Source organism: Electrophorus electricus, chromosome 4 (genome assembly GCF_041902795.1).
Source record: "Electrophorus electricus isolate QZ-2024a chromosome 4, ASM4190279v1, whole genome shotgun sequence".
NCBI lineage: Eukaryota > Metazoa > Chordata > Actinopteri > Gymnotiformes > Gymnotidae > Electrophorus > Electrophorus electricus.
The window spans coordinates 31,219,099-31,246,554 of record NC_137500.1 but is presented as its reverse complement, the minus strand read 5'-3'; the positions used below and the strand labels follow the sequence as shown (position 1 = coordinate 31,246,554).

General features: G+C 38.8%; 2 protein-coding genes across 11 annotated transcripts in view; one reads left to right on the top strand and one right to left on the bottom strand.

Moving 5' to 3' along the window:
* Nucleotides 1-19,463, top strand: part of col5a2a (collagen, type V, alpha 2a) — a 31,673-nt gene extending 12,210 nt beyond the window's left edge. The window contains exons 2-54 of the mRNA XM_035523899.2: nt 2,364-2,564; nt 2,838-2,851; nt 2,953-2,985; nt 3,092-3,124; nt 3,541-3,594; nt 3,747-3,833; nt 4,289-4,366; nt 4,753-4,797; nt 4,918-4,971; nt 5,765-5,818; nt 5,958-6,011; nt 6,130-6,183; nt 6,614-6,667; nt 6,832-6,876; nt 7,021-7,074; nt 7,280-7,324; nt 7,412-7,465; nt 7,762-7,860; nt 7,954-7,998; nt 8,110-8,208; nt 8,547-8,600; nt 8,723-8,830; nt 8,930-8,983; nt 9,084-9,182; nt 9,300-9,353; nt 9,597-9,695; nt 9,805-9,858; nt 9,943-9,996; nt 10,105-10,158; nt 10,272-10,325; nt 10,498-10,542; nt 10,862-10,960; nt 11,094-11,201; nt 11,284-11,337; nt 11,775-11,828; nt 11,907-11,960; nt 12,070-12,123; nt 12,254-12,361; nt 12,447-12,500; nt 12,898-12,951; nt 13,060-13,221; nt 13,333-13,440; nt 13,686-13,793; nt 14,391-14,444; nt 14,544-14,651; nt 14,832-14,885; nt 16,311-16,418; nt 16,720-16,773; nt 16,904-17,011; nt 17,212-17,518; nt 17,821-17,999; nt 18,203-18,445; nt 18,712-19,463. Coding sequence (XP_035379792.1) covers nt 2,364-2,564; nt 2,838-2,851; nt 2,953-2,985; nt 3,092-3,124; nt 3,541-3,594; nt 3,747-3,833; nt 4,289-4,366; nt 4,753-4,797; nt 4,918-4,971; nt 5,765-5,818; nt 5,958-6,011; nt 6,130-6,183; nt 6,614-6,667; nt 6,832-6,876; nt 7,021-7,074; nt 7,280-7,324; nt 7,412-7,465; nt 7,762-7,860; nt 7,954-7,998; nt 8,110-8,208; nt 8,547-8,600; nt 8,723-8,830; nt 8,930-8,983; nt 9,084-9,182; nt 9,300-9,353; nt 9,597-9,695; nt 9,805-9,858; nt 9,943-9,996; nt 10,105-10,158; nt 10,272-10,325; nt 10,498-10,542; nt 10,862-10,960; nt 11,094-11,201; nt 11,284-11,337; nt 11,775-11,828; nt 11,907-11,960; nt 12,070-12,123; nt 12,254-12,361; nt 12,447-12,500; nt 12,898-12,951; nt 13,060-13,221; nt 13,333-13,440; nt 13,686-13,793; nt 14,391-14,444; nt 14,544-14,651; nt 14,832-14,885; nt 16,311-16,418; nt 16,720-16,773; nt 16,904-17,011; nt 17,212-17,518; nt 17,821-17,999; nt 18,203-18,445; nt 18,712-18,858 — 4,364 coding nt within the window. The 3' untranslated portion in view covers nt 18,859-19,463. The remainder of the gene's footprint in view (nt 1-2,363; nt 2,565-2,837; nt 2,852-2,952; nt 2,986-3,091; nt 3,125-3,540; nt 3,595-3,746; nt 3,834-4,288; nt 4,367-4,752; nt 4,798-4,917; nt 4,972-5,764; nt 5,819-5,957; nt 6,012-6,129; nt 6,184-6,613; nt 6,668-6,831; nt 6,877-7,020; nt 7,075-7,279; nt 7,325-7,411; nt 7,466-7,761; nt 7,861-7,953; nt 7,999-8,109; nt 8,209-8,546; nt 8,601-8,722; nt 8,831-8,929; nt 8,984-9,083; nt 9,183-9,299; nt 9,354-9,596; nt 9,696-9,804; nt 9,859-9,942; nt 9,997-10,104; nt 10,159-10,271; nt 10,326-10,497; nt 10,543-10,861; nt 10,961-11,093; nt 11,202-11,283; nt 11,338-11,774; nt 11,829-11,906; nt 11,961-12,069; nt 12,124-12,253; nt 12,362-12,446; nt 12,501-12,897; nt 12,952-13,059; nt 13,222-13,332; nt 13,441-13,685; nt 13,794-14,390; nt 14,445-14,543; nt 14,652-14,831; nt 14,886-16,310; nt 16,419-16,719; nt 16,774-16,903; nt 17,012-17,211; nt 17,519-17,820; nt 18,000-18,202; nt 18,446-18,711) is intronic.
* Nucleotides 19,464-21,013: 1,550 nt separating this feature from the next.
* Nucleotides 21,014-27,456, bottom strand: part of gulp1a (GULP PTB domain containing engulfment adaptor 1a) — a 54,327-nt gene continuing 47,884 nt past the window's right edge. For 9 of the 10 annotated variants that reach the window (XM_027021909.3, XM_035523900.2, XM_081713245.1 and 6 more), the window contains 8 exons: nt 27,168-27,266; nt 26,634-26,771; nt 26,389-26,505; nt 26,101-26,187; nt 25,741-25,965; nt 24,583-24,712; nt 23,251-23,345; nt 21,014-21,833 (listed from right to left, as the gene is read on the bottom strand). In XM_027021909.3, the coding sequence (XP_026877710.1) occupies nt 21,762-21,833; nt 23,251-23,345; nt 24,583-24,712; nt 25,741-25,965; nt 26,101-26,187; nt 26,389-26,505; nt 26,634-26,771; nt 27,168-27,266 (963 nt within the window). In that variant the 3' untranslated portion in view covers nt 21,014-21,761. The remainder of the gene's footprint in view (nt 21,834-23,250; nt 23,346-24,582; nt 24,713-25,740; nt 25,966-26,100; nt 26,188-26,388; nt 26,506-26,633; nt 26,772-27,167; nt 27,267-27,456) is intronic. The other variant, XM_027021947.3, reaches the window with a different exon arrangement.

Here is a 27,456-nt window from a genome sequence, read left to right as displayed (position 1 = left end):
GGACATGACTAGTGTAAGTGAGAAAGGACAAAAAATTTTTTTTTCACATTGGAATCAGGCCATGAGCTGATATATAACCACTAACCCTGTGTGGATTCAGAACAACTGGGGAGTTGAGTGGGCATACCAGTGAGCTGGAAAATCTGCGTCAGGAGATCCACTCAAAGGCCCATCCGCCTACTGTCGTCATCGTTTTCAAACATGTCTGTGGAAACTGAGGGTCTGCAATGAATTAGCAAATGGAGAGAAATACTGAGGTTTCTTCTAACCCCAGTGGTGAGTTGTTTTTTTTTCAAGACTAGCTTGCAAACTGTAGTTCTTGGCACATACATTTCTAATGCTCCTGAATCCCTCCCCAGAAAAAAAACAAAAAAACCAAGCAAAAAAACAACACACTTTATAGGGAAATGGTCTATTTCAGCTTTGTTGTCTATAAATCTTTACCCTAAATGTGCGTTCTCTACTCATTAAAATCTGGACATCTGTTATTTGAGTGTAGGTCTTTGGCTTTATTGTTTTTTCTTTGCTGAGTCAAAATCAAAAGTTAATCAAAGAGAATGTGTTTAGGGTACCAGAGCAACTTTTATGAGCATATAATTCAGTATTGGAAGTTTTAATCCACCACTATAAACAATATTACAGAAACAGAGCAGAGTATTTGTTGAAGAATCCTCTAAAGAGCATAAGAGCCATTGAATTAAAATATTATATATCAATTTGCTTAAGGCTTTGGTGAAGGATTTTCCTCTTTTGAAAATCACTCCTTGCATTGTGTGTGTGTGTGTGTGTGTGTGTGTGTGTGTGTGTGTGTGTGTGTGTGTGTGTGTGTTTGTGTGTGTGTGTGTGTGTGTGTGTGTCTGGGAGGTTCTCTTCTGCCATATGTTTTTTCTTGGAGGTGGAAAAGTCCCCCTCTGATTCTTGGCCTGACTCACACTCAGTTCTCCTACACCTTCAGGTCAAAGGAAATTTAAACAAGCCACCACATTTACATCTGCAGATTAGCTTTTCACTGCAAGACAGCCATGGTGCATCTACTTCCTGCATTTGTTCCTCAGATTATTTCCTACCCTGACTGCACCTTGCTGCACTTAAATATTATTTAATGGCCTTCTATGTTATGAATTATGTGGTTGTTTGATCTGGTTCCCAGAGTGAGGGTGAGCTATGGCTGCCTTATCAGTTGTAGAGTGAACAGCAATCCATGTAAAGGCCTGCAGAAGTTCTTAAATGTGCCCTGTTTAAGTGTCTTTCATTCTTTCTTTAAAATATTTTGTTAGAGATGAAAATGAGGATTGAATCAGTTTACATTTTATTGAGTCAGAAGTTTTGAATAATTTTCTTTTCAGTAATTGGTGTTCATGGTTCATGAATAAGAGCCACATGATCAAACTGGATCAGACTGGTGACTGGCATATATTTATCTCCATTGTTCTATTTTTTTCTACACTAATTACACTAAAGTTTCACCAAGGTCCTGCTGCCTGACTGTCATGCATTTACAAAAAACAACCATAACAAACAACACCACAACAACCACCACAGCAATCACAACAAGGACGACAGCTACCATCAATAAATTCCGCACATGAGTTCATGATGGTGAATGGTGGTACTTCTCATTTGAATTTTTTCAACTGCTTTTTTAAAACACATGCCTCATTGGGAAGTTTAATTAATCTGTTCACCAGAGTGAGCTCTAGAGTTGTAGGATTATTCAACATTTAAGATGGCACAGGAAGCTCATGGGTGCCCCCTGCTGTTCATCTGTGAGCTTTGGCCAGTTCAGTGGAAACTAAGGTGTGACTTTAGCTGCATTCTTTGTGTAGGTCAGAAGATTAATAAAATTCAAAGCATCTGTAACACCATTGTTTTCCTGCCAAAATATGTAAAATTAACAGTACACAATATCACACAGTTTAAAGGATAGTGTAAAGCATTTTAGCAAACATTTAGTCATAATTAGTGATGAGATAGTAATATACTACATGCTAACACTGAGAGGCTTATTAACTTCACACAATTTCTGGAGTCTCTTTATAAAGATTCTCGGGAAAATACTAGTTGTAGCCTGCTGTTGTGAATCAGCTTCAGTGTTTGAAGAGAATTAGATCATGTCTGCCCTTCCCAGACATACTGGGGGTGGGGGGTGGGGGTCACCTTTTTCAGTGATGTTTTTCCTCACCCATTCAGTCAGGCCCCAGGCATATGTTTTTACTTGGATTTCTGGGAATATCAGGCTACACGAGCTTTGTGCCTGTTTGAAATGAAATGATAACTGTTTCAGAGTTGATTTGCACTCTTTAAATAGCACACACCATGTCCTGACCTTGAACTGCTCTCCCATCCCTCTCACCTTTCTGCAGGCTATGAGTTGAGCTGCATGGAGAATGGTCAGGAGTACACAAACGGAGATGTGTGGAAGCCTGAACCATGCCGCATCTGCGTGTGCGACAGTGGCGCCATCCTGTGCGAAACCATACTCTGTGAAGAGCTTTCCAATTGTGAGAATGTAGTGCTTCATGAAGGAGAATGTTGCCCCATGTGCCAGACCCGCAGCAGCGGGGGTACGTACAGCATCCACTTCACCTTTCACGCACACCAGCATCACACAGCATCCACCTCACCCTTCACCCACACCAGTATCACACAGCATCCACCTCATCATTCACCCACGCCAGCATCACACTACATCCACCTCATCCTTCACCCCCACTAGCATCACACAGCATCCACCTTACCACACTTGAGCTACAGCACACTGCACACAACTATCTGTGATGTGATCATTGATTTATGAACCTGAAGTTCTGATCTAGTTTGTGTTGTTTAATTTTCAGGTGTAATATACAAGGTAATTGTTTTTCCATTGTCTGCTCATCATTTAAGAAAACACAATATATATTTATGCCACAGTCATTGCATTTTGTACTAAAATCAAGATTACTTTTTCAGGGTCAGAAAGGTGAACCTGGAGAGGTTCCAATTGTATGTATGGATTTGTATCATTAACATTACTACACATTGGTTGCATAAACTAATATGAATATTAAACATTGCAAGGTTACCCACATCTGAATGTGATACCTTACAGGTGACTGGACTACCGGGGCGACAAGGACCAATGGTAAACTTGTGTAACTCATTCTTTTGAATGAAGCAATTTGACTGTAAAGATTAAAGAGCTAATAACAGCTAATATCAAACAATTACTACTGGCTTATTACTGAAGATCGAGACCTAGACCTTTCTTTTTCCTTGCCATACAACGTTCCTGAAATGGCCAAGATTATTTATTTAGTCCTCTGCAACACTAGATGGCAGTAGAGCACACTACAATCTTATTCCACAAAGCTGTCTGTTCACAAGCACTCTGTTTTTGTTTATGATAGACAACCATTATTTATGTTTGCAAAATCACATCATGTGTGAGCATTATTGCATTGCATGTGCATTACATATTAGCTGTTATCAAAGTTATCAATAAAAAAACTGACTAGTTTTACTGATAAACAAGTGTTTGATTGGCATGTAATTGAACAGGGACCACCAGGATCACCTGGATTCAGAGGAGACCGAGGACCCAAAGGAAGACCAGTAAGGAACAGATTAATTTCCTGCTCTATTTAAATTATTCCAGTTACTGACAGAGAAGCACTACAAACAGTACAGGCACACAGACTTTGTAAAAAATGTAGTTAAAAAAGCTCTTTTTATTTATTAATGTTCTTTTGATGCTTTGTGTGTAGGGTACAAGAGGTCCTCCTGGTTATGATGGAGATCCTGGTGTCCCTGGACAACCAGGAGAGCCAGGTCCACCAGGCCATCCCCCTGGAGTGAGTACAGTACACAATAAGAGCCAAATAAATAATCCATATCTCTCATATTCACTTAGCACAGTTTATTACAAAGTGTCTGCCTATGACCAAAGGCAACTGTGCATCTGACTATACATAGTCAAAGCCCTTAGAGATCTGTTGCAATAAGTTTGATGCTGCCAGGCAAAAGTCTAGTGAAGTTTGAGTGATACATCAGAAGGTTTCTAAAAAGTGATGGTCCTGAGAATCTAAATGAAAAACAAGGTGTTCTGGACTGTCACATATAGTACTGTCTGTAGTCTCTTACAAAGTAATGACACTCACTGTATCCAAAATGAATTTTGGGGCAATTATTCTTATGTTTTCCAGAGCTGCTTTAAGATACTCTTTGAGCATTAAATGTCACCTATTCTAACGTGAGCATGTGGTTGAACGAGCCCCCTTCACTTACTGAGCATTGTTTTGTTGCTTAGGGCCAGCTGTCTGCACAAATGACTGGAGGATTTGATGAAAAATCTGCTGGACAACATGCCATGATTCCTGGACAACGGGTAGGCTGCATTTGCACAAACTCTGTGATTCAGTCTTTATTAACAACTTGTGGGGCAGCAAGCACATAGAGGCTGGCAAAGATAACTGACGAGGGCAATATTATGTTTTGGTCAGAACAATTTATGGTTTAACCTTGGATACATGCTGATCTTTAAAATATGGGTGTTTGCACAGAGTTGCATCTGGGCCAATAATTTTTCTGATCATTTTTCCAAAGTGACTAATGGATACCAAGAATGGGGCAGTTTTAAATTTGTTCAATTTGTACCTTTTACAGGGTCAAAATGAAAGGCAGCAGGTTCAAGAAAATCCTTCACAGCTTAAAGATCAAGTTCCCTGAACATTGGAATACTACCTTTCTAATACATTGTTGTTGTTATTTTAGGGAGAAGCAGGTACAAGAGGACCACCTGGACCCAGCGGTCTGCCAGTAAGCTTAAAGCATTGGATGAAAGCAGCAAAAACACTATGTCAAATTTTAAACAATCAAACGATGGTCACTACATCACATTTACAGCTTCATTTATTTCCACTTCTTCACTTTGTTTAGGGAGCATCAGGACCACAAGGACACCCTGGTGAAGCTGGAGATCCTGGATACATGGTGAGTGAACAACTTTGACATTATGAACAAACCCTATGCTAGAATTTAAGGAACTCGCAGTGACATACATGTTCTTGACAAGTTTCAGATCATGTTCATAAATGTGAAACCATGAGCCCAACCATTCATACTTAAGTAATTTTAGTTGTGGTGTCATGCATGCAGATAAAATGTCCTTTCCTATAAATGAATTCTGTAATAAATGCACCAATCTTGCATTAGTTTCCTGGTCAACTTTTAGAGTGGGAGACTAAATCTTTTTAGTCTTTTTAGAGTGGGAGACTAAGACTTTCACTGAATCCAACTAACATGCCATAGCAAACCAACAGCACAGCTTTCCGAGCATGGTTTCTCACAGCTTGGCCCACACAGCAAACAGCCATATCTCCAAAGGGCAGGTATGCAACAGGCAAAATGTGTTACTTAACTAACAGCAGGCTTGAAACACTCTCTTCTCTTAACCATTTGACTTGTGTCTCCATCTCCATTTTGTTTTTTGGCTTGTGCAAGTAACCAAAAATTCAAAACTACTAAATCTTTAAAAATGTTGCCTGCTGTCACCTGCACAATGTCACGACGTAGCTGACAGAGACGTCAGCAGTGATGGCAAGCGGGATCTAAAAAGTAGATGCGGTGTAGGCAAGCTTGAATACCTGGGTGAAAAAAGGCAAAAGGGAACTTCAATATATATATATATATGTATATGTGTGTGTGTGTGTGTGTGTGTGTGTGTGTGTGCCCAGACATCAGTAAGTTTTAGCTAATTCCTGTTCTGTGGTTCTGTGTCTTATAGGGGCCTGCTGGTCAGAGGGGACCCGAGGGACCCCCAGGAAAACCGGGTGAAGATGTGAGTACAATCGTTAGTCCATTTACAGTCCCATTCATATGAATATTAACATGCATGTCTACAGATGTGATACATAGATAAAACTATAATGATGAGAAGATTTTTTATTTATTTTTATTTTTTTTATTTAACTTACTAGGGAGACCCAGGTTCCCCAGGGAGTGCAGGAGAGATGGGATACCCAGGATCTATGGTAACTAGCATTCCAATCTTCTTGCACAACTACAACAGAAATACTAAGCAGTCTAACATTTGATTATAATGATAACACTATATGATCTCTGATTTTCTTTCTGATTACCTCTGTTTAGGGACCAAGAGGGTTTCCAGGGTCACCAGGGCCCCCAGGCCTAAAGGGTCATAGAGTGAGTGAACTGTATATCCTCTATGTGGGGAGATTATCTAACTTTTCATTTTTACTTTTTAAACTTTCATACCTCTGATCTTTACATCAAAGAACTATATAACCCTTAATCTGTCCATCACTGAAAGCAGAAATTCCCTTATATCCTTAAGTCAAGTTTATTTTATTTGGCAAAATATAGAAAATTTAGGACACCTGGTGAATGCTCACAGCAAAACAAGTTCAATGAAGTTAAAAAAAAAAAAAAAAAAAAAAAAAAAAAAAAAGGCTCCACCATCTAGTTGTTGTTGAATTAATTCTGCAGAGGCACATTTCAGCAGTAGTTGATAGGGTGCCCTCTACTGGTTGAATGTAGCTCTAAGTTTCTTCATTTATGCACTTGCACCATATGCCAGACTGTCAGATTTTGACCTTGTTTTCTCATATTTCAGGGACACCAAGGCACAAGTGGTCCAAAGGGAGAACACGGGGCAGTTGGATCGAAAGTAGACAGCTTTATTCTTGACATTCACACTCTTGCAATATTCAGGCATTTAGTTTGAGAAAGAAACAGTTTGCAAAATGTCTAAATGTCACATCTTTGATTAAGTGATGGTCTTGTATTCTCAGCATATTTGATCTGAATGTGTCTGTTGACATTTTATTTCAGGGTGAATCTGGTGGGTCTGGTCCGATGGGTGCTCCCGGCCCCATGGTAAGATAAGTTCAAACTAATGCATAATCTTGTCACAGACAAAGTGGATCTATTAGTGGTACAGACACCCAGTAGCCCTTTGAAGTGTTTTGTGACCTGTGACTTTAGAGATAAGAAATAAGAACGAGGTGTGTCCTGCTGCAGGGACCAAGGGGCATGCCAGGAGAGAGGGGACGCCCGGGACCAAGTGGGACACCTGTGAGTCACACAAAGCACAGCATTTAACAGTAATGTCAACAAAATAATTCCTGAAAGGTAACAATTTGTAGGAGCGCCATTACTTGGAAGCTCAAGTAAATTATTCCAACTGGAATCCATTCTTAGCATGAGAAATGATATAGAAATATATGCTTGTAGAAAAACAATTACACATGATATCACTGTATTCAATTTTTTATTTCAGGGTACACGTGGCTCTCAAGGAAACATTGGAAAACCAGGTCCAATGGTAATCTGCCATCAGATTATAATATGCACAATACAACACAAGCCTTTCATTTTAAAGACTGGTCTTTGAAATTTTAACTACATTTAGGGGCCTTTGGGACTTAGTGGACCCTCTGGGTATCCAGGTGCACCAGGTATGAAGGTAAGACATAAAGCAATGATTAATCTACAAAAACACATCTGTAGCTTCAAACAGTAATATAGCATATTCTTATGATTGTTGGGGGGGGGGGGTATTGTTTATTTATTCATTTATTTCTTGATTGATTGTCAAATGCAAATGACCATCCTTAATATAATTAATTCTTTTGAACATGTATTTGTTCATTGCTGGAAAAGTGACAGTAAAATACCATTGTGTTTTGAAAGTGCAAAAAATAAATTAATTAAAAAATTAAAAAATCAAAGACACTTATCTAGTAATCTCCTATCTGATAGGGCCAACCTGGACCTACAGGAGTTAGGGGACCTGAGGGACCACAGGGGCAGAGAGGAGAGACCGGTTCACAAGGAAGACCTGGACCACTTGGCCTTCAAGTTTGTTCTCAATCCATAATTAATTTATTCTTCAAGCAATTGATCAACCTTCTGGTTCCATGTGACATTCTATGTGGATTTTGAACTACACAGGGTCCTGTAGGTGTGGATGGAGGTCCAGGAGCCAAAGGTCCAGTGGTACGTATGTAGAAGCAGAATGATTACTATGATCTATTATGACAATGGCTAATAATGAAATCACAGATCCATAACAGCATATGTAAATGAACTGTATGTCTTTTTCTCCAGGGAAATGTTGGGCCCCAGGGGCTAGTTGGTCTGCTTGGTCCACCTGGCCCTCCAGGACCTCAGGGAAGCACTGGGCAGCCTGGGATCAAAGGTCAAGTGGTATGGTCTTCCTGATGTGCTCTGGCCTGTATGTTATGATCCATCCTATCACTTGACAATCCAAATCAAGAGTTGCTGTGACAGTTGGTATAATTCTGAAATATAAACTGCAAAACTGGAGGCTTGTAAACAAAAAACATCAGTATTGGAGGCCAGTGTCTATAAAAAGAAAAAATACATGTCTGTGATAGGAAAATTGTGGATAGGCATATTACAGCCATCGTGTTGGTGCAGCTTTTACTAACTGATGAATTAAAACAGTTTTTAGAGTCAGTTTTGTATTCCTGTTGAGCCTCAGTAAGATAGTGCTGATCCTATCACCTTTACTTCTGTGTTAGGGAGATGTTGGTGTTCCTGGATTTAAAGGCGAAGCAGGACCAAAGGGAGAACAAGTAAGCTGTAATGAGGATTAAACTGAATATGTGTTGGCTACATTCTGAGATGTGGACAAGTGTCCACCTAATATTTATTACTTACTGTAGATGTAAGTTAATGTCTAGACTCCATATTGCAGGGTCCTCCAGGATCACAGGGGGTAATTGGGCCTCAGGGAGAAGAGGGAAAACGGGGGACCAGAGGAGACCCTGGATCAATAGGCCCTCCAGGACCTGTTGGTGAGAGAGTGAGTAAGATTTCCATTTCATACGACCATAAAAAATTCTGACTGGTGACAACATAAAATCATCATTTGGTTTAATGTCATGTTTTCTATATATTTTAGGGGGGTCCTGGGAATCGGGGATTCCCTGGTCAAGATGGATTACAAGGGGCCAAGGTATGTAAATAATCAAAATGGTGGTGCACACATCAGTTTTCTTACACAATGCATTGACAATGCTCTTCTGTGCATATTCTTTTATCCATACTCTTCTAAGGGTGCACAAGGTGACCGTGGAATACCTGGAGTTTATGGCCCTAAAGGTTCCACTGGAGATCCAGGCAGAACAGGCGAACCAGGCTTACCTGGTGCAAGGGTAAAGCATACAAACAAACATTCTTATTCTCATCATTACTGCTTAATTTAATGTACACCTCTTTTGTTCAACATTCTTATGCATATCTAAGACAATAATGTATCTTGTTTACTGCAGGGTTTGACTGGCACTCCTGGAGTTCAGGGTGCTGAAGGAAAGGCAGGACCCCTGGTATGTTTGGATAATATATTAAATTTGAAAGGAACATATGTCATGATTCAGAAGAGGTTTTTAAATTATACATGTTGCTACTTATCATTTTTGTTTATCATATACTGCATGTAGTATCAGCTAGACCAAACCATTTTAAAGCAATTATTATTCTGAAATATATTCTAATTATAATAAAGCCATTATGCTCCTTGCATTTATAAAAGAATTGAGACATAGCATAGTGGTCTATCTTTCTTGTAGGGTGCAACAGGTGAGGATGGGCGCCCAGGACCTCCAGGATCTATTGGAACCAGAGGTCCAGCTGGATCAATGGGAGTCCCTGGTCCCAAGGGTTTCAATGTGAGTGACCCAAGTACTTTACAACCTTTTTAGCTGTCTATGAAAATAAAAGTATGTTTTGATGTTTCTGGCATTCACTGATAAATCATTTTCTTATGATGTCATTCAGGGAGATCCAGGAAAACCAGGTGAACAAGGGTCTCCAGGTCCTCCAGGACAAAGGGTGAGTAACATCAGTAACACCTACAAAATCAGTCATGGAAAATTAAGTTTATTATGGTAATAACATGATTCTTGCTTTTTGTAGGGTTTGCCTGGTAAGGAGGGAGAAGTTGGTCCACTTGGTCCACCAGGACCTCCAGTAAGTGTATCATTTTGCTTCTTTACCATGTATTTATTTGATTTTTTGCATCACTGTGATATAGATGCCTGCAGTGCCAATACTGTTTATTTTATCTCCATATTACAGGGACCAGCAGGTGACCGTGGAGAACAAGGACCTCCTGGAATGCATGGCTTCCAGGTGAGTAATTGATAACTGCTTCATAGTAAGGGTTCAAAGTAAGGAACTTTTGAGATATTTTCCTTGATAAAACAACTAATGAGCATGTAATCAATTTTATCTTTGTGCCCTAGGGACTGCCTGGACCAGCAGGTCCAATAGGTGACCAAGGGAAACCTGGTGATCAGGTAAGGTTATTAAATTAAATGAATCTGATGTAATTTTCCAAATCCACATTATATCATTGTCTCAGTTGTTTGAAAGTACAATGCAGCACATATTCTTTTAATGCCATACATATTCTCTTACATATTTAATTGCCAAGAAGAAAGAATTTCACTATGGTTTTGGCTTTTTTAGGGAATTCCTGGTGAGGGTGGCCCAGTAGGACAAATTGGACCAAGGGTAAGTTATGGTTCCTTTTTAATATTCATGGTAATCATACAGTAAATAATCAAGCTAATCAGTTTCACCCCTGTTCTAATGCCAACATGCTTTATGGTGCCCTTCAGTGTGACTCATGCTGTCTATGGCAGGAGCTCAGAGGCAAACACAACTGATCTCATTCCTTCATGAATACTAGGACACTATTGCCTCCTTAATATGTGGCAGAAAATCTTGCACATTGTAGAAGAAGACAGTGTAGTTTTGATTTCTAGACAGTTTTTCATCAGCGGCAAGGATTACAAAATTTACACATTGTTAAAAATATATACTGCTATAGGGAGAGCGTGGAACTCCAGGAGAGAGAGGGGAGCTTGGACCTTTAGGATTGCCAGGATCCAAAGGTATCCCAGGAGCACCAGGACCTGATGGACCAAAGGTAAATGTGACTTGCATAATATTTTATTTATTTTTTTTGTTTTTTTTAATAGATTCAAAAAAGGCACAATTGTTCACCTAATCAGTGAATTCTTTTATTGTACAAACTTTGTATACTAATGTGTTATTCACAGGGGAGTCCTGGGCCTCCTGGTGTTTTGGGTGATCTGGGTCCTCCAGGTCTTCAGGGAATGCCAGGAGAGAGAGGAATCTCTGGTCCAGCTGGTCCTAAAGGCGAACGGGTGAGTAAATCATGTGAGTAAATCATGTGAGTCACATGACCAGTTGATGTACTGTTCTCAAATGTATAACTCAATTTAATAGGGTACAGTCGGAGAGAAAGGATCAGAGGGTACACCTGGAAATGATGGAGCAAGAGTAAGCTCAAAATATTTATTTTTCAGATCTCTTAAAGTATTCCAAATTCTTCAGATCTCTCACAGAATTCTGCATTATCAGTCCACTGTAATTGAAAAATTCCCTCTCCCGTAGTGCTGGAGAACAAGGCTGAAAAAATCTTGTAATCACACCAAAGAAAGGCCACTGCCTTATTGCTAATGAATCAACTAGGACATGTTATAACTTGGCTGTCAAAAATAAGCAATCAAACATAACAGCAAATACTTTGACATTAATATAGAAATGTGAATGCTGGCATGGTTTAGGTGTTAAATAAATATTTGTTAGAGGATTCTTTGGAAGGCTTGTACTGGCTTGTCCAACTATGTATACACAGTGCTTACTCCCTCAGATCATTTACTTTTTAAACACAATGGGGGATGAACTCCTAATATAGTTTTCTGCAACTATCAAAGGGACTTCCAGGACCTCTTGGCCCTGTAGGACCTCCTGGCCCAAGTGGTGAGAAGGTACAGACATTTTCTACGAGAGATTTTCAACCACACATTGTTTAAAATCCATCAGAATATAACATACACTCTTTACAGGGTGAACCTGGAACTAAGGGACCACCTGGACCTCATGGATCAAGAGCAATGCCTGTAAGTAAACATTTTAGCACCAAAACATGGTAACACTACCAATTGCTTTATTGAATAAACAATGTGTATATATAATTCTTCATAGCCAATACTGTGCCCACACTTTTAGGGATCTCGTGGTGAGCCTGGTCCAACAGGTCCTGTTGGCTTTCCTGGACCACCTGTAAGTTGACTTGGCTTTTATCTTGACTTCACCTGTAAGTTGACTTGGTTTTATAATGCTAAATCCATATTTTCAAGCACATCCAATGTTGATTCCACACACTAATGCACCATTAATGACACATGTTCAGGGCCCAGATGGTCAGCCTGGGGTAAAAGGGGAAACCGGTGAGCCAGGACAGAAAGGAGATGCTGGATCTCCTGGACCTCAAGGCTTGGCTGGACCTCCAGGACCTGTGGTAAGTGTGATAAATCCCCAATATGAAATATATGCTCAATTACAAGAAATCAGCTTAGAGACCATTATCAAATGTGTTTTTATAGGGTACAATCGGTGTGGCTGGACCAAAGGGTGGAAGAGGAACGCAAGGAGCACCTGTAAGTGACTGGAACAGTATAGCATGTTATGTTACTGACTTCTATGCACAAACCTGCTTTACATATTACCAGTAATGTACTGGTCAAAATAATTATTGTTTATTGTGTATCCTGTGCTGTATTTATTGTTTGGTATTATTGCACTTTATTGTATTGTTTGCACTAATGTAGTGTGTTGTCTGTAGCACTTGTTTTGTATTGCACCATGGTCCTGGAGGAACATTGTTTCATTTTGCTGTGTCCTTGTATATAGCTGAAATGACAATAAAGCCTTTTGAACTTTGAACTTGAAGTATATAAGCAATTGGTTCAATAGTAACTAGATCAATAATTATAGGTTTCCATTGTGTATTTCTTCATTGCTTCAATATTCAAAGTAAAATATTTAATTTCTTAGGGTCCAACTGGGTTTCCCGGATCTCATGGAAAAGTTGGCCCACCAGGTCCACCTGTGAGTATGTTAAAGATTTAAAAGATGTTAAAGTTAAAGATTTTGTTTGCTTAAAATACAGAAATCAAGAGCTGTTTCTAATGATTTGTGGAACTTTCTATCTTCTAGGGTCCTATTGGTCAGCCAGGCCCCATTGGTCCTCCTGGCAAAGAAGGCCCACATGGCCTCCGTGGAGATCATGGACCACCAGGACGCCAAGGAGAGAGAGGCCCACCTGGACCTGCAGGAAGTCCTGGAGATAAAGGAGACCCTGGGGAAGATGGGCCAACAGTAAGAATTATCTAAATATGCTAATATTAAAGTGGTAAAATTAGCATGGCGGTTTCCTTTTAAGCATCATATTAAATAAAGAAATGTACCTAAAAAATCACTTGGGTATAGGGTCCTGATGGTCCACCAGGACCTGCTGGAACAACAGGTCAGAGAGGAATTGTGGGACTTCCTGGACAGAGAGGAGAGCGTGGAATGGCAGGGTTACCCGGGCCAGCTGTAAGTACATTGTGGAGAACAGCCAAAATAAAGATAAAATATGTTAGCTTTCATCTTACTAATAAATGTTTATCCATATTTGATGCTGAAACCATGATTCATAGAGAGCATGCAAGCCCAGGATGTAGAGTACATTATTCATCATCTTGCCGTTATTCATCATCAAATGGTGTTTTGGAAAATGGATAGAACTTCATGCTTTTGTAGGCCTCCCTCACATATTTAAATGTACTTATCTTCTGAAGGGTCCTCCAGGTAAATTAGGAATGGCAGGATCACCAGGAGACAAAGGGCCCCCTGGCCCAGTTGGACAACCAGGGGCAAATGGACCTCGAGGTGATCCTGGTCCTAATGTAAGTTTACCCCCTATCCATTACTAATGTATTTAATGGCATTAAAGCTAAGTCATTTTAGTGATGAACAACTAGGATGATTTAGGCCTCTGTCGGCCTCCTTTGAATGCATTTAATTAGCATTTGATAAGTACTATTAGCATTTTGGGGTGAAGTATTCCTTTAGGCAAACTTAATTAAAGCCATGACTTGTGTATCATAGATAATAGGAAACCTGGGGCCTTAAAATTGCTCTGTAGAAGTCATCATATAATATTAAAATCCTCTGAATCCTCTGAAATGGTAAATGTTATGTTCAAATGTCATGAGTAATTCTTCTGCAAATCATCTTGCTTAGGTATCTTGGTATTTTATGGGAGTCTTTTACTGTAAATTTGTTAGCTGTTATTAGCTCATTTGGAGCTATTGAAATGATAGTTGATGTCGCTTGTGTGCATTAAATTTTTATAGAAATTTCAGTGCAAACCAAATGTTAAATTAAAACATCTGGAATTTTATCCTCAGTATAATTAAGGAGAGAGAGAGAGAGCGAGGGAGAGAGAGAGAGAGAATGAAAAAGTTACAACATATGCATTAACTTGTACATTTGACTAATAGGGACCACCAGGATCTGATGGGCCACCAGGAAAAGAAGGAGTCATTGGTGAACGAGTGAGATCTGATAATGAATACTTTTGTATAACATTGGGTACGTTATTTTTCCCCCATATAAAGCATGTACGCACCATTCTAATCTGGACTACACTATAGGGTGACCGTGGCGATCCAGGACCGGAGGGACTGCTTGGGGCGAGGGGTGCTCCTGGTCCTCCAGGCCCCGTGGGTGCTCCTGGAGGCCCTGGAAAGAGAGGAGATGCAGTATGTATTGTCACATTTTCAACATAATAGAAACAATTTGCCCACATGCTTAATGTTAATTCTACAAGAAAATGTGTTTGCTACCAGATCTTTTGCGCTTGATACATATTCTTGATGTCCTCGTATTTATGCAAAATAAATTAATTTCTCATTTATACAAACTTTCTACTTTCTTATTAGGGGTCAAGAGGCCCTGTAGGACCCCCAGGGCCAGCGGGAAAGAGAGGACTCCCAGTAAGACATTGTTATAGTTTATATATATATGGCCAAAAAAAAGGTCACACACTAATATTTCGTTGGACCGCCTTTAGCTTTAATTATGGCATGCATTCGCTGTGGCATCATTTCCACAAGCTTCTGCAATGTCACAACATTTATTTGTGTCCAGAGTTGCATTAATTTTTCCACAAGATCTTGTATTGATGATGGGAGGTTTGGACCACTGCGCAAAGTCTTCTCCAGTACATTCCAAAGATTCTCAATGGGGTTCAGGTCTGGACTCTGTCGTGGCCAATTCATGTATGAAAATGATGTCTCAGGCTCCCTGAACCACTCTTTCACAATTTGAGCCCAATGAAACCTGGCATTGTCATCTTGGAATATGCCTGTGCCATCAGGGAAGAAAAAAATCCATTGATGGAATAACCTGGTCAATCAGTATATTCAGGTAGTCAGCTGACCTCATTCTTTGGGCACATAACATAGCTGAACCTAGACCTGACCAACTGCAGCAACCCCAGATCATAGCACTGCCCCCACAGGCTTGTACGGTGCATCACTTCAGCCCCCTCTCTTCTTACCCTGATGTGCTCATTACTCTGGAACAGGGTAAATCTGGACTCATCAGACCGCATGACCTTCTTCCATTGCTCCAGAATCCAATCTTTATGCTCCCTAGCAAATTTAAGCCATTTTTGCCGGTTAGCCTTACTGACAAGTGGTTTTCTTAAGGCTACACAGCTGTTTAGTCCCAATCCCTTGAGATTCCTTCACATTGTGTGTGTGAAAATGCTCTTACTTTCACTATTAAACATATCCCTGAGAACTACTGTTGTTTTTCTACAATTTGATTTCACCACACGTGATCGCCGATCATGATCATTCAAGATTATTTTCTGACCACATTCATTCCTTGAAGATTATGTCTCCCCACCGTCCTTCTACTTTTAAATGTGTTGGACATTTCTTAACCTGATTTTAGTAGTTTCAGCAATCTCCTTAGTTGTCTCCTCTGCTTGATGCATGCCAATAATTTGACCCTTCTGAAACAGATTAACATATTTTCCATGATTACAGGATGTGTCTTTCAACATGGTTGTTTAACAAATGAGAAGCTACTCACTGAATCAGTTAGGGTTAAAGAACTTGTTGCCATCTGAAACATAATCACCCATGCAGTAATTATCCAATGGGAGGCTCTTACCTATTTGCTTAGTTAAATCCAGGTGGTGACCTTTTTCTTGGCCAGGCAGTGTGTGTGTGTGTGTGTGTGTGTGTGTGTGTGTGTATATAAAGAAATTCTTGAATAATTGATCATGTCTAATATTCACTTGATTGATAAATATTTTAGCCCCATTATCAGTTTGTGCTATTAATCCAAATATAATAACTGTGGAAATAAAAGTCATTTCATTGGCACTGACTTTCTATATGTAATAGGGACCTCAAGGACCTAGAGGAGATAAGGGAGAGTTAGGTGACCATGGAGAAAGGGGACAGAAGGGACACAGAGGATATACAGGTTTACAGGGACTTCCTGGGCCACCAGTAAGTAATATCATACATAAAATGTCTCACCTTGAACTCGAACATTTGTAAAGCTGCTTTGTGATAACAACTGCTATAAAATGTGCCATATAAATACATTTGACTTTGACTTTGACTTAAAATAGCACAACCACTTGTATGTCTCTGGTCATGTAGACATATTTTTATTTTGACAGCCTACATAAATTAAAGATTAAAAACTGAAACATTATGACTAGCTCTATGTCATGTGGTACATGGGGTATGATCTGTGTTGTCAATTTAAACCTATCATTTTTATTTTATTTTGTTTTATTTTTAGGGCACAACTGGTGATTATGGTCCCCTTGGAATAGTGGGGCCAAGTGGCCAAAGAGTAAGTGCATTTATTCCATTCAATCATTTGAGATTCAGTCTTGTAAGATGATTAAGCTATTAAGCATGGAGTGTAAGACAATATAATGTAATGTATATGGCAATGATCATTTCAATGGAATGTCTTGCAGGGACCCCCTGGACCAATAGGACCATCAGGTAAAGAAGGGTACATTGGACAGCCTGGGCCAATGGGACCTCCTGGATCAAGAGGAATAAGTGGTGACATTGGACCAGAGGCATGTATATCTCTTATCAGTTTCAATCTCAGACACCCACATATATCAAGTTTATGGGTACTGGCTTTCCACATATGTAAAAGAAACTCTATATTAACATCCATACATACCAAGATATAGTGTGTTTATGATTATTTATAAAGTGGTTGTTCTTCTTCATGTTCAATTAAGACATACTTTTACAATACTTTTACAATCAGGGACCTCCTGGAGAACCTGGTCCACCAGGTCTACCTGGATCTCCTGGACCACCAACAGCTGCTATGGAAGACTTGTTCGGAGGCCCTCAGGATTATGATGTTGGTCCTCCTCCTCCTGAATTCCCAGAGGATGAGGCTCTGCCCATATCAAACTCAACAGATTCATTTCAAGCAGACCCAGGAGTCCAGGCCACTTTGAAGGCTCTCAGCAGCCAGATCGAGAGCATGCGCAGCCCTGATGGCACTAAGAACCACCCTGCCAGAACTTGTGAGGACCTGAAGCAGTGCTATCCCATGAAAAAGAGTGGTAAGTCAATTCTAAGGATCAGCAAGCTGAAATATCCATATTCACAACTATTGCACTGAATGCTTGCAATAGCCTTTGGTTTTTATCTAAAGTTATAGAAATAAATGGAGACTCATACAAAGGATTGCTGTGGGATTTCTCCATTTCTTGAAATACCCATATTTTAAATATAGTGCACACATAATCAATTGTTGACCCTTCTTTGTCATACAAGATATATGACTAAAGTTGGAAAAAGGACCAATGCATTGTTCTGTATAACTACATTGGACATATCCTGATATCTCATCCATGCTGTACAGGTGAATACTGGGTGGATCCAAACCAAGGCAGTGTGGAGGATGCCATTAAAGTATACTGTAATATGGATACTGGAGAAACATGCATATCAGCCAACCCCCCCAACATACCTCGCAAGGCATGGTGGAATTCTCCAGGAAACAAACCTATATGGTTTGGAAGCATGAGTGGTGGAACATATGTAAGTACATTTCATAGTCTTTAGTATATAGCTTGATAATAGCTGGTCCTAATTTTATTTTTATACTGCAGTGTCATCTTGCAGCTCACAATGTAGGCCTTTGATATGAGGCTGAAAGCTTGGAGGACAATCGCAGGAACATAACATCTGTAACTAAACGCATCCGACATAAATGTATCTCACAAGGACTTGTTTTTGTTTAGTTCACCTATGGGAACAAAGATCAGCCAGCCAACTCGGTCACAGTCCAGATGACCTTCATCCGTCTGCTCTCCAAGGAGGCTTCTCAGACTATCACTTATCACTGTAAGAACACGGTCGGGTACAAAGACGAGGCAACTGGAAACCTGAAGAAAGCTGTCATTCTCAAAGCCTCCAATGATCTAGAGCTGAAAGCGGAGGGAAACAGTCGCTTCAGATATACTGTGCTGGAAGACAGCTGCTCCGTAAGTTTTCTTCATTCTTTTCCTCCTGTAATATTTTAATGTGATTCCTTCAGTGGATGATCAGGTGCCTTAAAACTGAATGGTGGTACCTGATCATCCACTGGTAGGGTTCATTGAGCACAATATAATTTTGTTCTATATTAAAGAGAATCATAGATTTACCTGAAATAGATTTACTAGTACATGGAGTCAGTAGTCATTTTTCACATTGATTAAGTACACCTGTTCAAAGCTAAAATGATTTATCTCTCTCTCTATCCTCACAGCAAGCAAATCGTAACTGGGGCAAGACCGTTTTTGAGTACAGGACACAGAAAACGGCCAGGTTGCCTATTGTTGATATTGCCCCTGTGGACATTGGTGGTCCGGATCAGGAGTTTGGTGTCAATATTGGGCCTGTTTGCTTCTTATAAAGCAGAGAGCAAGAATGCATTGAAGAGAATCCTGAGACTCTTGAACTGACTGCTGACAAGTTCAGCCTTGTACATAAAGTACAGTGGACTGATCCAGACCGGTTGCAGGATATTTATTTTGCCTTTCCGATTACTTCACTACACAACAGGCCCCATTAGTGTGTTTATTAATTAAATGCTTTTATTAAAATATTAAAACATGAAATGCATACTCTCTTTAGCCTGAGTAAATTCCATTAAAAGATACATAGATTAATTAGTGAATTCTGGTCTATCCACTGATCCCTGACATTGTGATGTCCATTCAATCAAATTGATATGCCAAGTTTACCAGCACTAGACCCATTTAGAAATTGTATGAATTTACATATTTTCTTTATTGTGAAATTTTTCTTTTTTTTTTCAAAAAACAAAAAAAACAAAAAAACAAAAACAAAAAAAACCCACACATGGTGCTACAGAGAAAAACTGTGTTTAGCAAAATGTTTTCTGGTACGAGCTGTTGCCTCTGGAAAACAATTTTCCTAAAACTGATATCTCTATTCTGTTACAGTTGCCTTGTATGATGTTTGAATGCATCTGACTATTAAAACTTAATAGACTGAGTCATTAGCGTAAGCTACCTCGTCTCTACGAACTAGGACATGTCAATGGCATGTTATAGTGTCACAGCACTTTTCCTAGGAAAAGGTACAGAACAGGGTAAGGGAATGGCGAATAAAAACACGTTCCACCAACGATTCAAATTCAGTGTCTCATTAAAAAGGTGCATTTTTCCATTTGTCCTTCCATTTTTTAATTACATACATAATTAATGCACAGTGAATTTAAAACTGTTTTGTCAGACAATTTGGTCAAGCATGCATGTAGTTGGTTTAATTCACAAAAGATGGATCTAGAAGCAAAAAAAAAAATGTTGTGTAATATGTTGAAACGGACACTGCTGCGTCATATAGGCAGCTTTTGAGCATGTTTTATAGATCCAGTCATAGTTAGAATGACATAACTAATCTCTAGGCAGTCATATTTTCTGAAGTGTATTGTTACACTTTAGCAGCCTTGCACTTTCCCTTGTTAAACTACTCTTTAAATGCCTATAGTAATTTGCAAACCTAGCTGGCCAAATTTGTTCCTTATGTATTTGCTTTTCGAATTAAAACATATGCGTGCCAATTCCTGTTTCTCTTTTGTTATCAGTGAGGAATTTTGTTCTTGGTAAATTCATACTCATTTCTTTTTTTGCTTTTCTTTTTTTTCCCCCCCCATCTGATGCATGAATTTTCCTAGCAGAAATAAAATAATGATTGTACATTAATATGACTAAAGCATTTGGTACATATTTAAAAACTACTGTGTTATGGTATTTGGTTCTGTAATATGCATAAAATAAGGCTTTTGAAGAAATGTATTTGTACAGCATCAGAGTTTCTTGTAGTTTTCAACAGAGATCTGCAATGTTGTACTTTACAAATTCCTAATTTTTTGAAAAAATATTTGTGTCTTAGAATTGTGCTGTGTAAAATCTGAATTTAAAAATTGTAATTTTTTGAATAGCATTTGAATATTAAACATCGATGTCATTTTATGTATATGTATCTATCCAAAGCAGCGAATGAGCAAATGGGATCATTTAGAAACACCAGCATGACGCAGGAGCATCTCTACAGAACTCACTGTCCTCACTCCTGCCATCACTGAGCCATATTCAGGAAAACATCCTTGCCATTGGCACAGTAATGAACCAAAAGGAAACAACACTGAAGTTTGATTTTGCTATGAAACCACTGAAAAATGTTCAGGAGTCCACAGAACTCAGAAAATCATACAGTTTCATTATCTGATGAAATTACTCCACAGAATTCATTGATGCAATAAGTTTAGACATTTTAAATGTGACAGAGAACATGCCTTCTTAATATTTCACACGCATAAACTCAGGAAAACTGGTATGAAATACCAGTTAAGTATATATACATTTTTGTTCAATTGTGTTTTTACGATGCCACGTCTTAATAAACCACTCAAACTAAGCAACACCTGGAAAAAGATGTGCTTTCTCATAAATTGCATGCACAGTATATGATAGTAAGGGTATTATTCCTTCATTTTACATATTTAAACTAGACAGGCAAAAACAGTTCACAACAACAGGAGATTCCATAGTACTGCCTTTAATGACTACAACAACAAAGGCTAAAATATTGCATACAAAGAAAATACCATATGGACAAAGGTTTTCCAAAGTGCTTCCTGGTGCAAGAATATACTAAAATATATAATACCAAATTAAAATGCAATACAAGTACACAGTATTATGGAAAATTATCTAGATATGTAGTTATAAAACCATCAAAAATATTCATGTCCAGTTAAGAAAATACTACAATGAATCCATACCAATAAAAAGGATACAACATGTGGTCTCCTCTTAGTAAAAGAAAAAAGTGAGTTTGAGATTCCAGTATTATATGCTAATGCATTACTATTTTTAAAAAGTAAAAGTAACTGTTATGCTGCATGCCACATTATAATGGACTTTTGTCTGCCATAATGATGAAATAAATTGCCTACAGATGTCTGTATGAACACGACAAGTTTAGTAAAGGAATATGGTGAGTTTTGATACTGGTTATGAACCCTTCGCCACAGGGTATACCATTAATATCTACATCCTTCAGTGCCTGTACACAGAAAGCATCCTCAAAACTACATGACAATTACAGTTCTTACAAAAATAGTGATCTTGAATTCTGATTTTATATACTTTTTTTTGTGTAAACCAAATTCAGATGTAAATACATATAAATCTCAGGACGAGAACATTGACATCTTGACTGTAGACCCAAGTTTGGCACTTAATACAAATCGGTTAATAGTTAAGTAACAAAAATGTCTTCTTGGCATCAGCAGTGACCATCTAGAGGATCGAGGGAAAAAACAGCACCCTCTACTGTTAATCCCATTTTGAACCCCTCCTGAAAAACACAGGTTGATAAAAATGAGTTTGGATTCCCACTGTTACAGTGCAAATCCTACGTTGAATACAACGACAACCTGACTTTAGTTCTAAATGATACAAACAGAATAACACAAACACAGACAACAAAATGAATACAAAAGGAAAATAAAAATAAACATAAATCCACAAATAAAAAACAAATGAATAACAAAAAATGAATTTTATTTTGGCCAACATTTATCTATCAGTGTCTGGCAGAGTGATAGACCTCTGTTCTAACATTAAATTAGGCTTGCAATATTTCACACTCAAACAGCCTTGAAGTGGTAAAAAACTGTTTCTGAAACACAACCAATATACCTGAAATTAAATGTTCATATTTATAAGAACTTTCATGCAAGTGATTCTGGGGATCCAGTTTTCAGTTAGTCAAGTCATGACTGTGAACAGATGGTTGAGATTTTGCACACATGCGCACACAGACACGCGCACACACACAGCTCAGGCTTTACAAACAGGCTAAAACTGATCTTGAATAAATTCTGTTAGTGTTTCATTATAGTTTGACACTAAATGAATCTAGACGCAAGAGTGAGAGGATAGAAGATACAGACCATCTCTGGCGCTGTCAGTGGCCGGATGCAAGAGAAAGGAAATGGAGTTGGTTAGTAGAAATAAGATGGAAAAAAGAACGTGAGGATTGCACCTTTAATATTGGAAAGCTGTTGCCTCGACAAAGCATGCATGCATGCATGCATGCATGCATGCATCCATGCATCCATCCATCCATCCATCCATCCATCCATCCATCCATAAAACAAGAAATTATAACAGTACACAGCCTGATTTACTTGTTCCCTAAACAACTTGCAGATGCTTTCAAACAGTAATGAGCAAAAATAAATTCTAGAAAATGCAAGACTTCAGTATAGGCCAATATGCTGAGTGCACCATATGCTTTACAGGTTGTCTTGGCTGCTGTGAATGGTACCTCCTGCATTATGAACCTTTCATAAGTTTTTTGAGTGTGTGGCTATTTCCACAAGTACAATCTGCCCTTGAACCCAGTGGTGCTCAGTCTGAGCTAACTCAGCAAAGCTAAACAACTTAGAGTCTCTTAGAACATCTGTTCAGGTAAAGATCAGAACTGCATTCATGTATCACAGCAGGTCACACCAGGATACATACAGCTGGGTCAATATGGTCACATTAATTATACCAAGAGGGGCAAGCTCTCGTGATGTCCTACCACTCCACACAGTCTTGCTCTTGTGCTGTATGGTTTTTGGGATTGTTTTCCTGTGATTGATTTGAGTGGAAATGAAAGACAGGAGTCTGCTGTGACACTGTGTGACTGTGGACCAGGACTGATCCAGGACCAGCTGTCCACCTACATCAGTCCACCCACTAATCATTCACACACACGCAGTCACCTGCATCTCGTCCAGCCGGGATTGGATATCGGGGGGGAAGTCGGCCGCCCCGCAGATGAACGGGTCAAACGGCTCGGCACCAAACAGGTCCTTCCCTGTGGGACAAGACAAACAACACTGTCAATGTACAGAAAATATGAAAAACAGGAAACTAATCTTTCACTTTGTATGGAAAAGACAGTAATGTGAAATATGTCTTAATGTATGAATTAAAATAAAAGTACTGTAAAACACAATAGAGGAAATATGAACAGAAGGAAATTGAAAAAAGAATACAAAACAATTCATAATAAAGACAAAAATGACCTCTGCTATAATGGATTTTAAGTCATATGGAAGTCATATAAAGCCAACACTTAATTTTATACCCTAGCACTAAATTTTCATATGGAAATTATGAAATGTAATGGGGTGTAATCAGTACTACATTATGAATGGAATACATTGCTGAGATTTAAAAAATGTTTTAGATAATTGTCTGCAGTTTCAATGACTTCAATGTGTTCAATGGAACACATTCAGAAAATACCCTGCCCAGCTATAATCATGAATATTGATAGACGTCTAACTGTGTGAATTCCATTATATTTGCCGACTTTGTGAGCCTGACCCTCACTTTAATAGCTGCGGGGTTCTTTCAAGAAATATGATCAAACACAGCAGGATAAGCACTCCTGGGGACTGACCCCATGACCTTGGTGTTGCCAGCACCTCCAGCTAAACAATATCCTGCACATGCACCTCTCAAAGTATCTAGAGATGGTACAAAGTGAAACTCTCTCCATCATTAAACAGTGATCTTTGTCTCACAAGAACAAGGTCATTCGGTTATATGAACAATGAAGGGTCAAGTAACAAAGATGTCTCTTTTTCTGCAGATAGAGTTTAGGCACAATATTATTACAAGGTTAAACTGCTGAAGATGGGTAGTTGAGTAGTTTGGGAATATCTGTAGGATAATTCAATAGTAATTCAAAATATTAATCATCATCATGACACTTTTTTAAAAACTATTTTACCATTTTCCTTTTTGTGATTTTACAAATCTGGTGTTGCAACAGTCTTTGTATTGCGTGATTTGTACATGTGAGTTCAGTGTTTGGATATAACGGATGAACTGTGTGTGTGTGTGTGTGTGTGTCTGTGTGTGTGTGTGTGTGTGTGTGTGTATACACACTATTGCTGTTTTACTTTGCTACAAACAAAATTGTCTTAGTAACATTAAAGCATTAAAAAGTTCTACATTTTAATAATCCTGTGAAAGGTGCTTGGTTCAGGCAGGGGTTTGTGGGTTGTGTGGTGGGAGAAGCATCTGAGGAAGTAGGAGCTCACTAATGTCTGCAGGTCTTGCTGGGGGTGGAGGAGGTGAGGCACTGCTGGCTGGGACCGGAACCAGAGGAGCCACTGGAGAGAAGGGAACCATGTCGAAAATGTCGGTGGGAGCTTTTGAGCTGCGACCTCCCTGCAGACACGAAAGAACATCATAGCTACAGTTCATGTCTTCACGTGGTTGTATATTTTAAATGAATGGGGTTCATACTAAAATAATTCTTCTGTATTTCAGTGTATATATTTTAGATGTTCCAAAATAACTTATGCTTCCATAATGGAACATAATACATTACCATCTACATTACAGAGGAGACCATATGGTCACAATGTTTACTGTTTTGATGCCATTGGATTCAGTGAGGTGTTGATGTATGGGTCATAGACTTTGACTGGCCATAGCCTGAGATACCCATCTTGTTCAATACACATGTGTTGCCCCTCAAATAAAAACTAACATTCTGGATTTAACTTCATAGTCATTGTTTTTTTTTTTTTTTTTTTTTTTTTTGGGGGGGGGGGGGGGGGGGGTAATAATTTTAAAATTAAAATACAAAATATCACCGTCTAATTTATTTCTTATTGGCTGCATTTAATATTCAGTGGGGTCTGAGTCTACTACCAAAAACTATATTTATTAATCAATCATTCATCAAAAACAAAAAGTTACTCAGTTGATGGTTATTCAAAAATATTTCTTTAACAGTAAAAAAAAAAAGAGTAGAGAACAGTAAAATATTGAGAACCGAAATATTTCGATATTTCCTGACTGTATGCCATTTTCTCATTTTTGTGGTAACACTATTTAATTTAATAGTAACATATGTATTATTTTAAATCCACAGTGCTGATGCCATCTCTTAATGAATAACACATGGCACTGACTACTTTGATTGCTTGTCTGTGTTATCATCAGTGCATCAAGTGCTTTAATTTTGAAGGACTTCTGCTGAAGAATATTTTCCAGCTTTTTGTCACAGGCCAAACTGATCTCCTGAGTGCCAAAAAACTATGCCAGTGTCAAATTCACCAGTCCTTAGTAGTGTACTCTGTCCCTACAAAAGATGTTTAAATGTACAGAATTGCATACACTCAACACAAATTAATTCAAACAGAGAATTGAGAAAAAGTTATAGAGAAAGAGAAAGACGGGTGTTTTACACGAAGCCGAGGGGTACCATCTCCAACAGGGGGCTTTGACAGAGCCGGTTTGGTAGGTGGGGGAGTCAGGACCCCAGTGGACATGGTGGAGTCAGGAGAACTCATTGGCGTTAGTGTAACAGAAGAGATTTCTAGACAGGAGAAGGATGTCAGGTTGTGGCACCAGAAGAGAGAGGATGGCCTTTGCAGCATATACGCCTCGTTAGTAGAGTTAATGTGAAGCAACTGGAGACAGGGAAAAGAAGAAGACCAGATGGAGAGAAAGTTAAAAGTCCAGGTTCACTTTGTTAGGGCACATGTGCTTGGGAAATTGTGGTTACTTGGTGGCGTTTTGAGACAAGCACTCCGCGCGGCTCTTACAGGTGACACTTGAGCAGTGAGCAGCTGCTCCTCCAGGACTCGCAGCTGTTTTTTCAATTCTGAGTTTTCTGTTTCAAGCTCTTGAATCTGTGAAGAACACGAGAGGAGTCAATATACCTTAAGCCCTAAGCTGAGAGGGTTTTCAACAAAGCAATTTTCAGAACGAGTACGGAGTTGGAACAGAAAGGCATCGTGCTGTTTTGCTTTGGACGCATCTGGATAGAGGTAATACCTTCAAGATCCAAAATGCATTTCAGCACCGCACGACAGCAGAGGCTTGACACTTACTCTTTTCTGCAGACTTCCTATTTGTTTGCGGGTCTCCACATCTTTCCCTCCTGACTCCAAAAACTTCTTGTATGCCAAGTCAAATGCTTGGCCAATAGTCAAAGTGATCTCCTCTGCCTAAAAAGGCACAGGAAAGAGGTTCAAAATTTGCTTTTAATCGTGCTAATAACCTCTGTATGTTTTAACCATAATCCATGTTCTTCTTCCAAGCCCATGCCATCCTTATGGAGAATGTATCGTCTTACACATTTCTCACTGTCGAACACGTAGCAGAGATGTTTGTTGGATTCTGAGTCTTTGCAGATAAATGTGAATATCCTTTTGTCTGTTTTATCATCTGCACAAAATGATATCCGGTGCAACTGGCAATTGTGCTGCACATCCTGTGAAGAGAAAGAGAAGCTCCTTAGATGACATGGAAGAAGACAGAAAAATCAGCAAAATACTATCAAAGTAACCTGAGGCAAATACTTTGCTAAATAATTACTTTAAATGGTTAATGCTACTATATACTTGTTATTTAACAACAACTTCTTGTCCCAAAATAAACAAAATACTAAATAAACCTTCGAAGAACACCATTTGATATCTACTAATATACGATTTAGGTCTTTGTTGCAAGTTATTAATGAAGCAAGTATTAAGTATTAATAGGAAGAGATTTTACATCTGTTTATGTGTATATATGTAACACTAAATTTACACAGTACTACAAACAATTCTCATATTTCTATGAGCATCCTTGTTATAATATCTGACATGTGTAGATGTGCTCATACCTTTGACTTAGGATCCAATATCTTCACGCCATATATTGAGATTTGTAATTCCACTTTTGGAATCTTCTGTCCCTCTGACTTCTTAATGTGTCTTTGAAACTACAGAAAGAGAATGTAAACTTTTAAAGGTTTTCTGTAAAAGTGTGTTTGTAATAAAACAAGCACTTCAGGTGCACAGAAAGTTTGACTCACTATATAGTTACATGTATTATTGCCTTCTTGTTACTGCATGATGTCATACACATGTATACACATGACCACCCTCCAAAGACAGATGTATTTCTTTCTT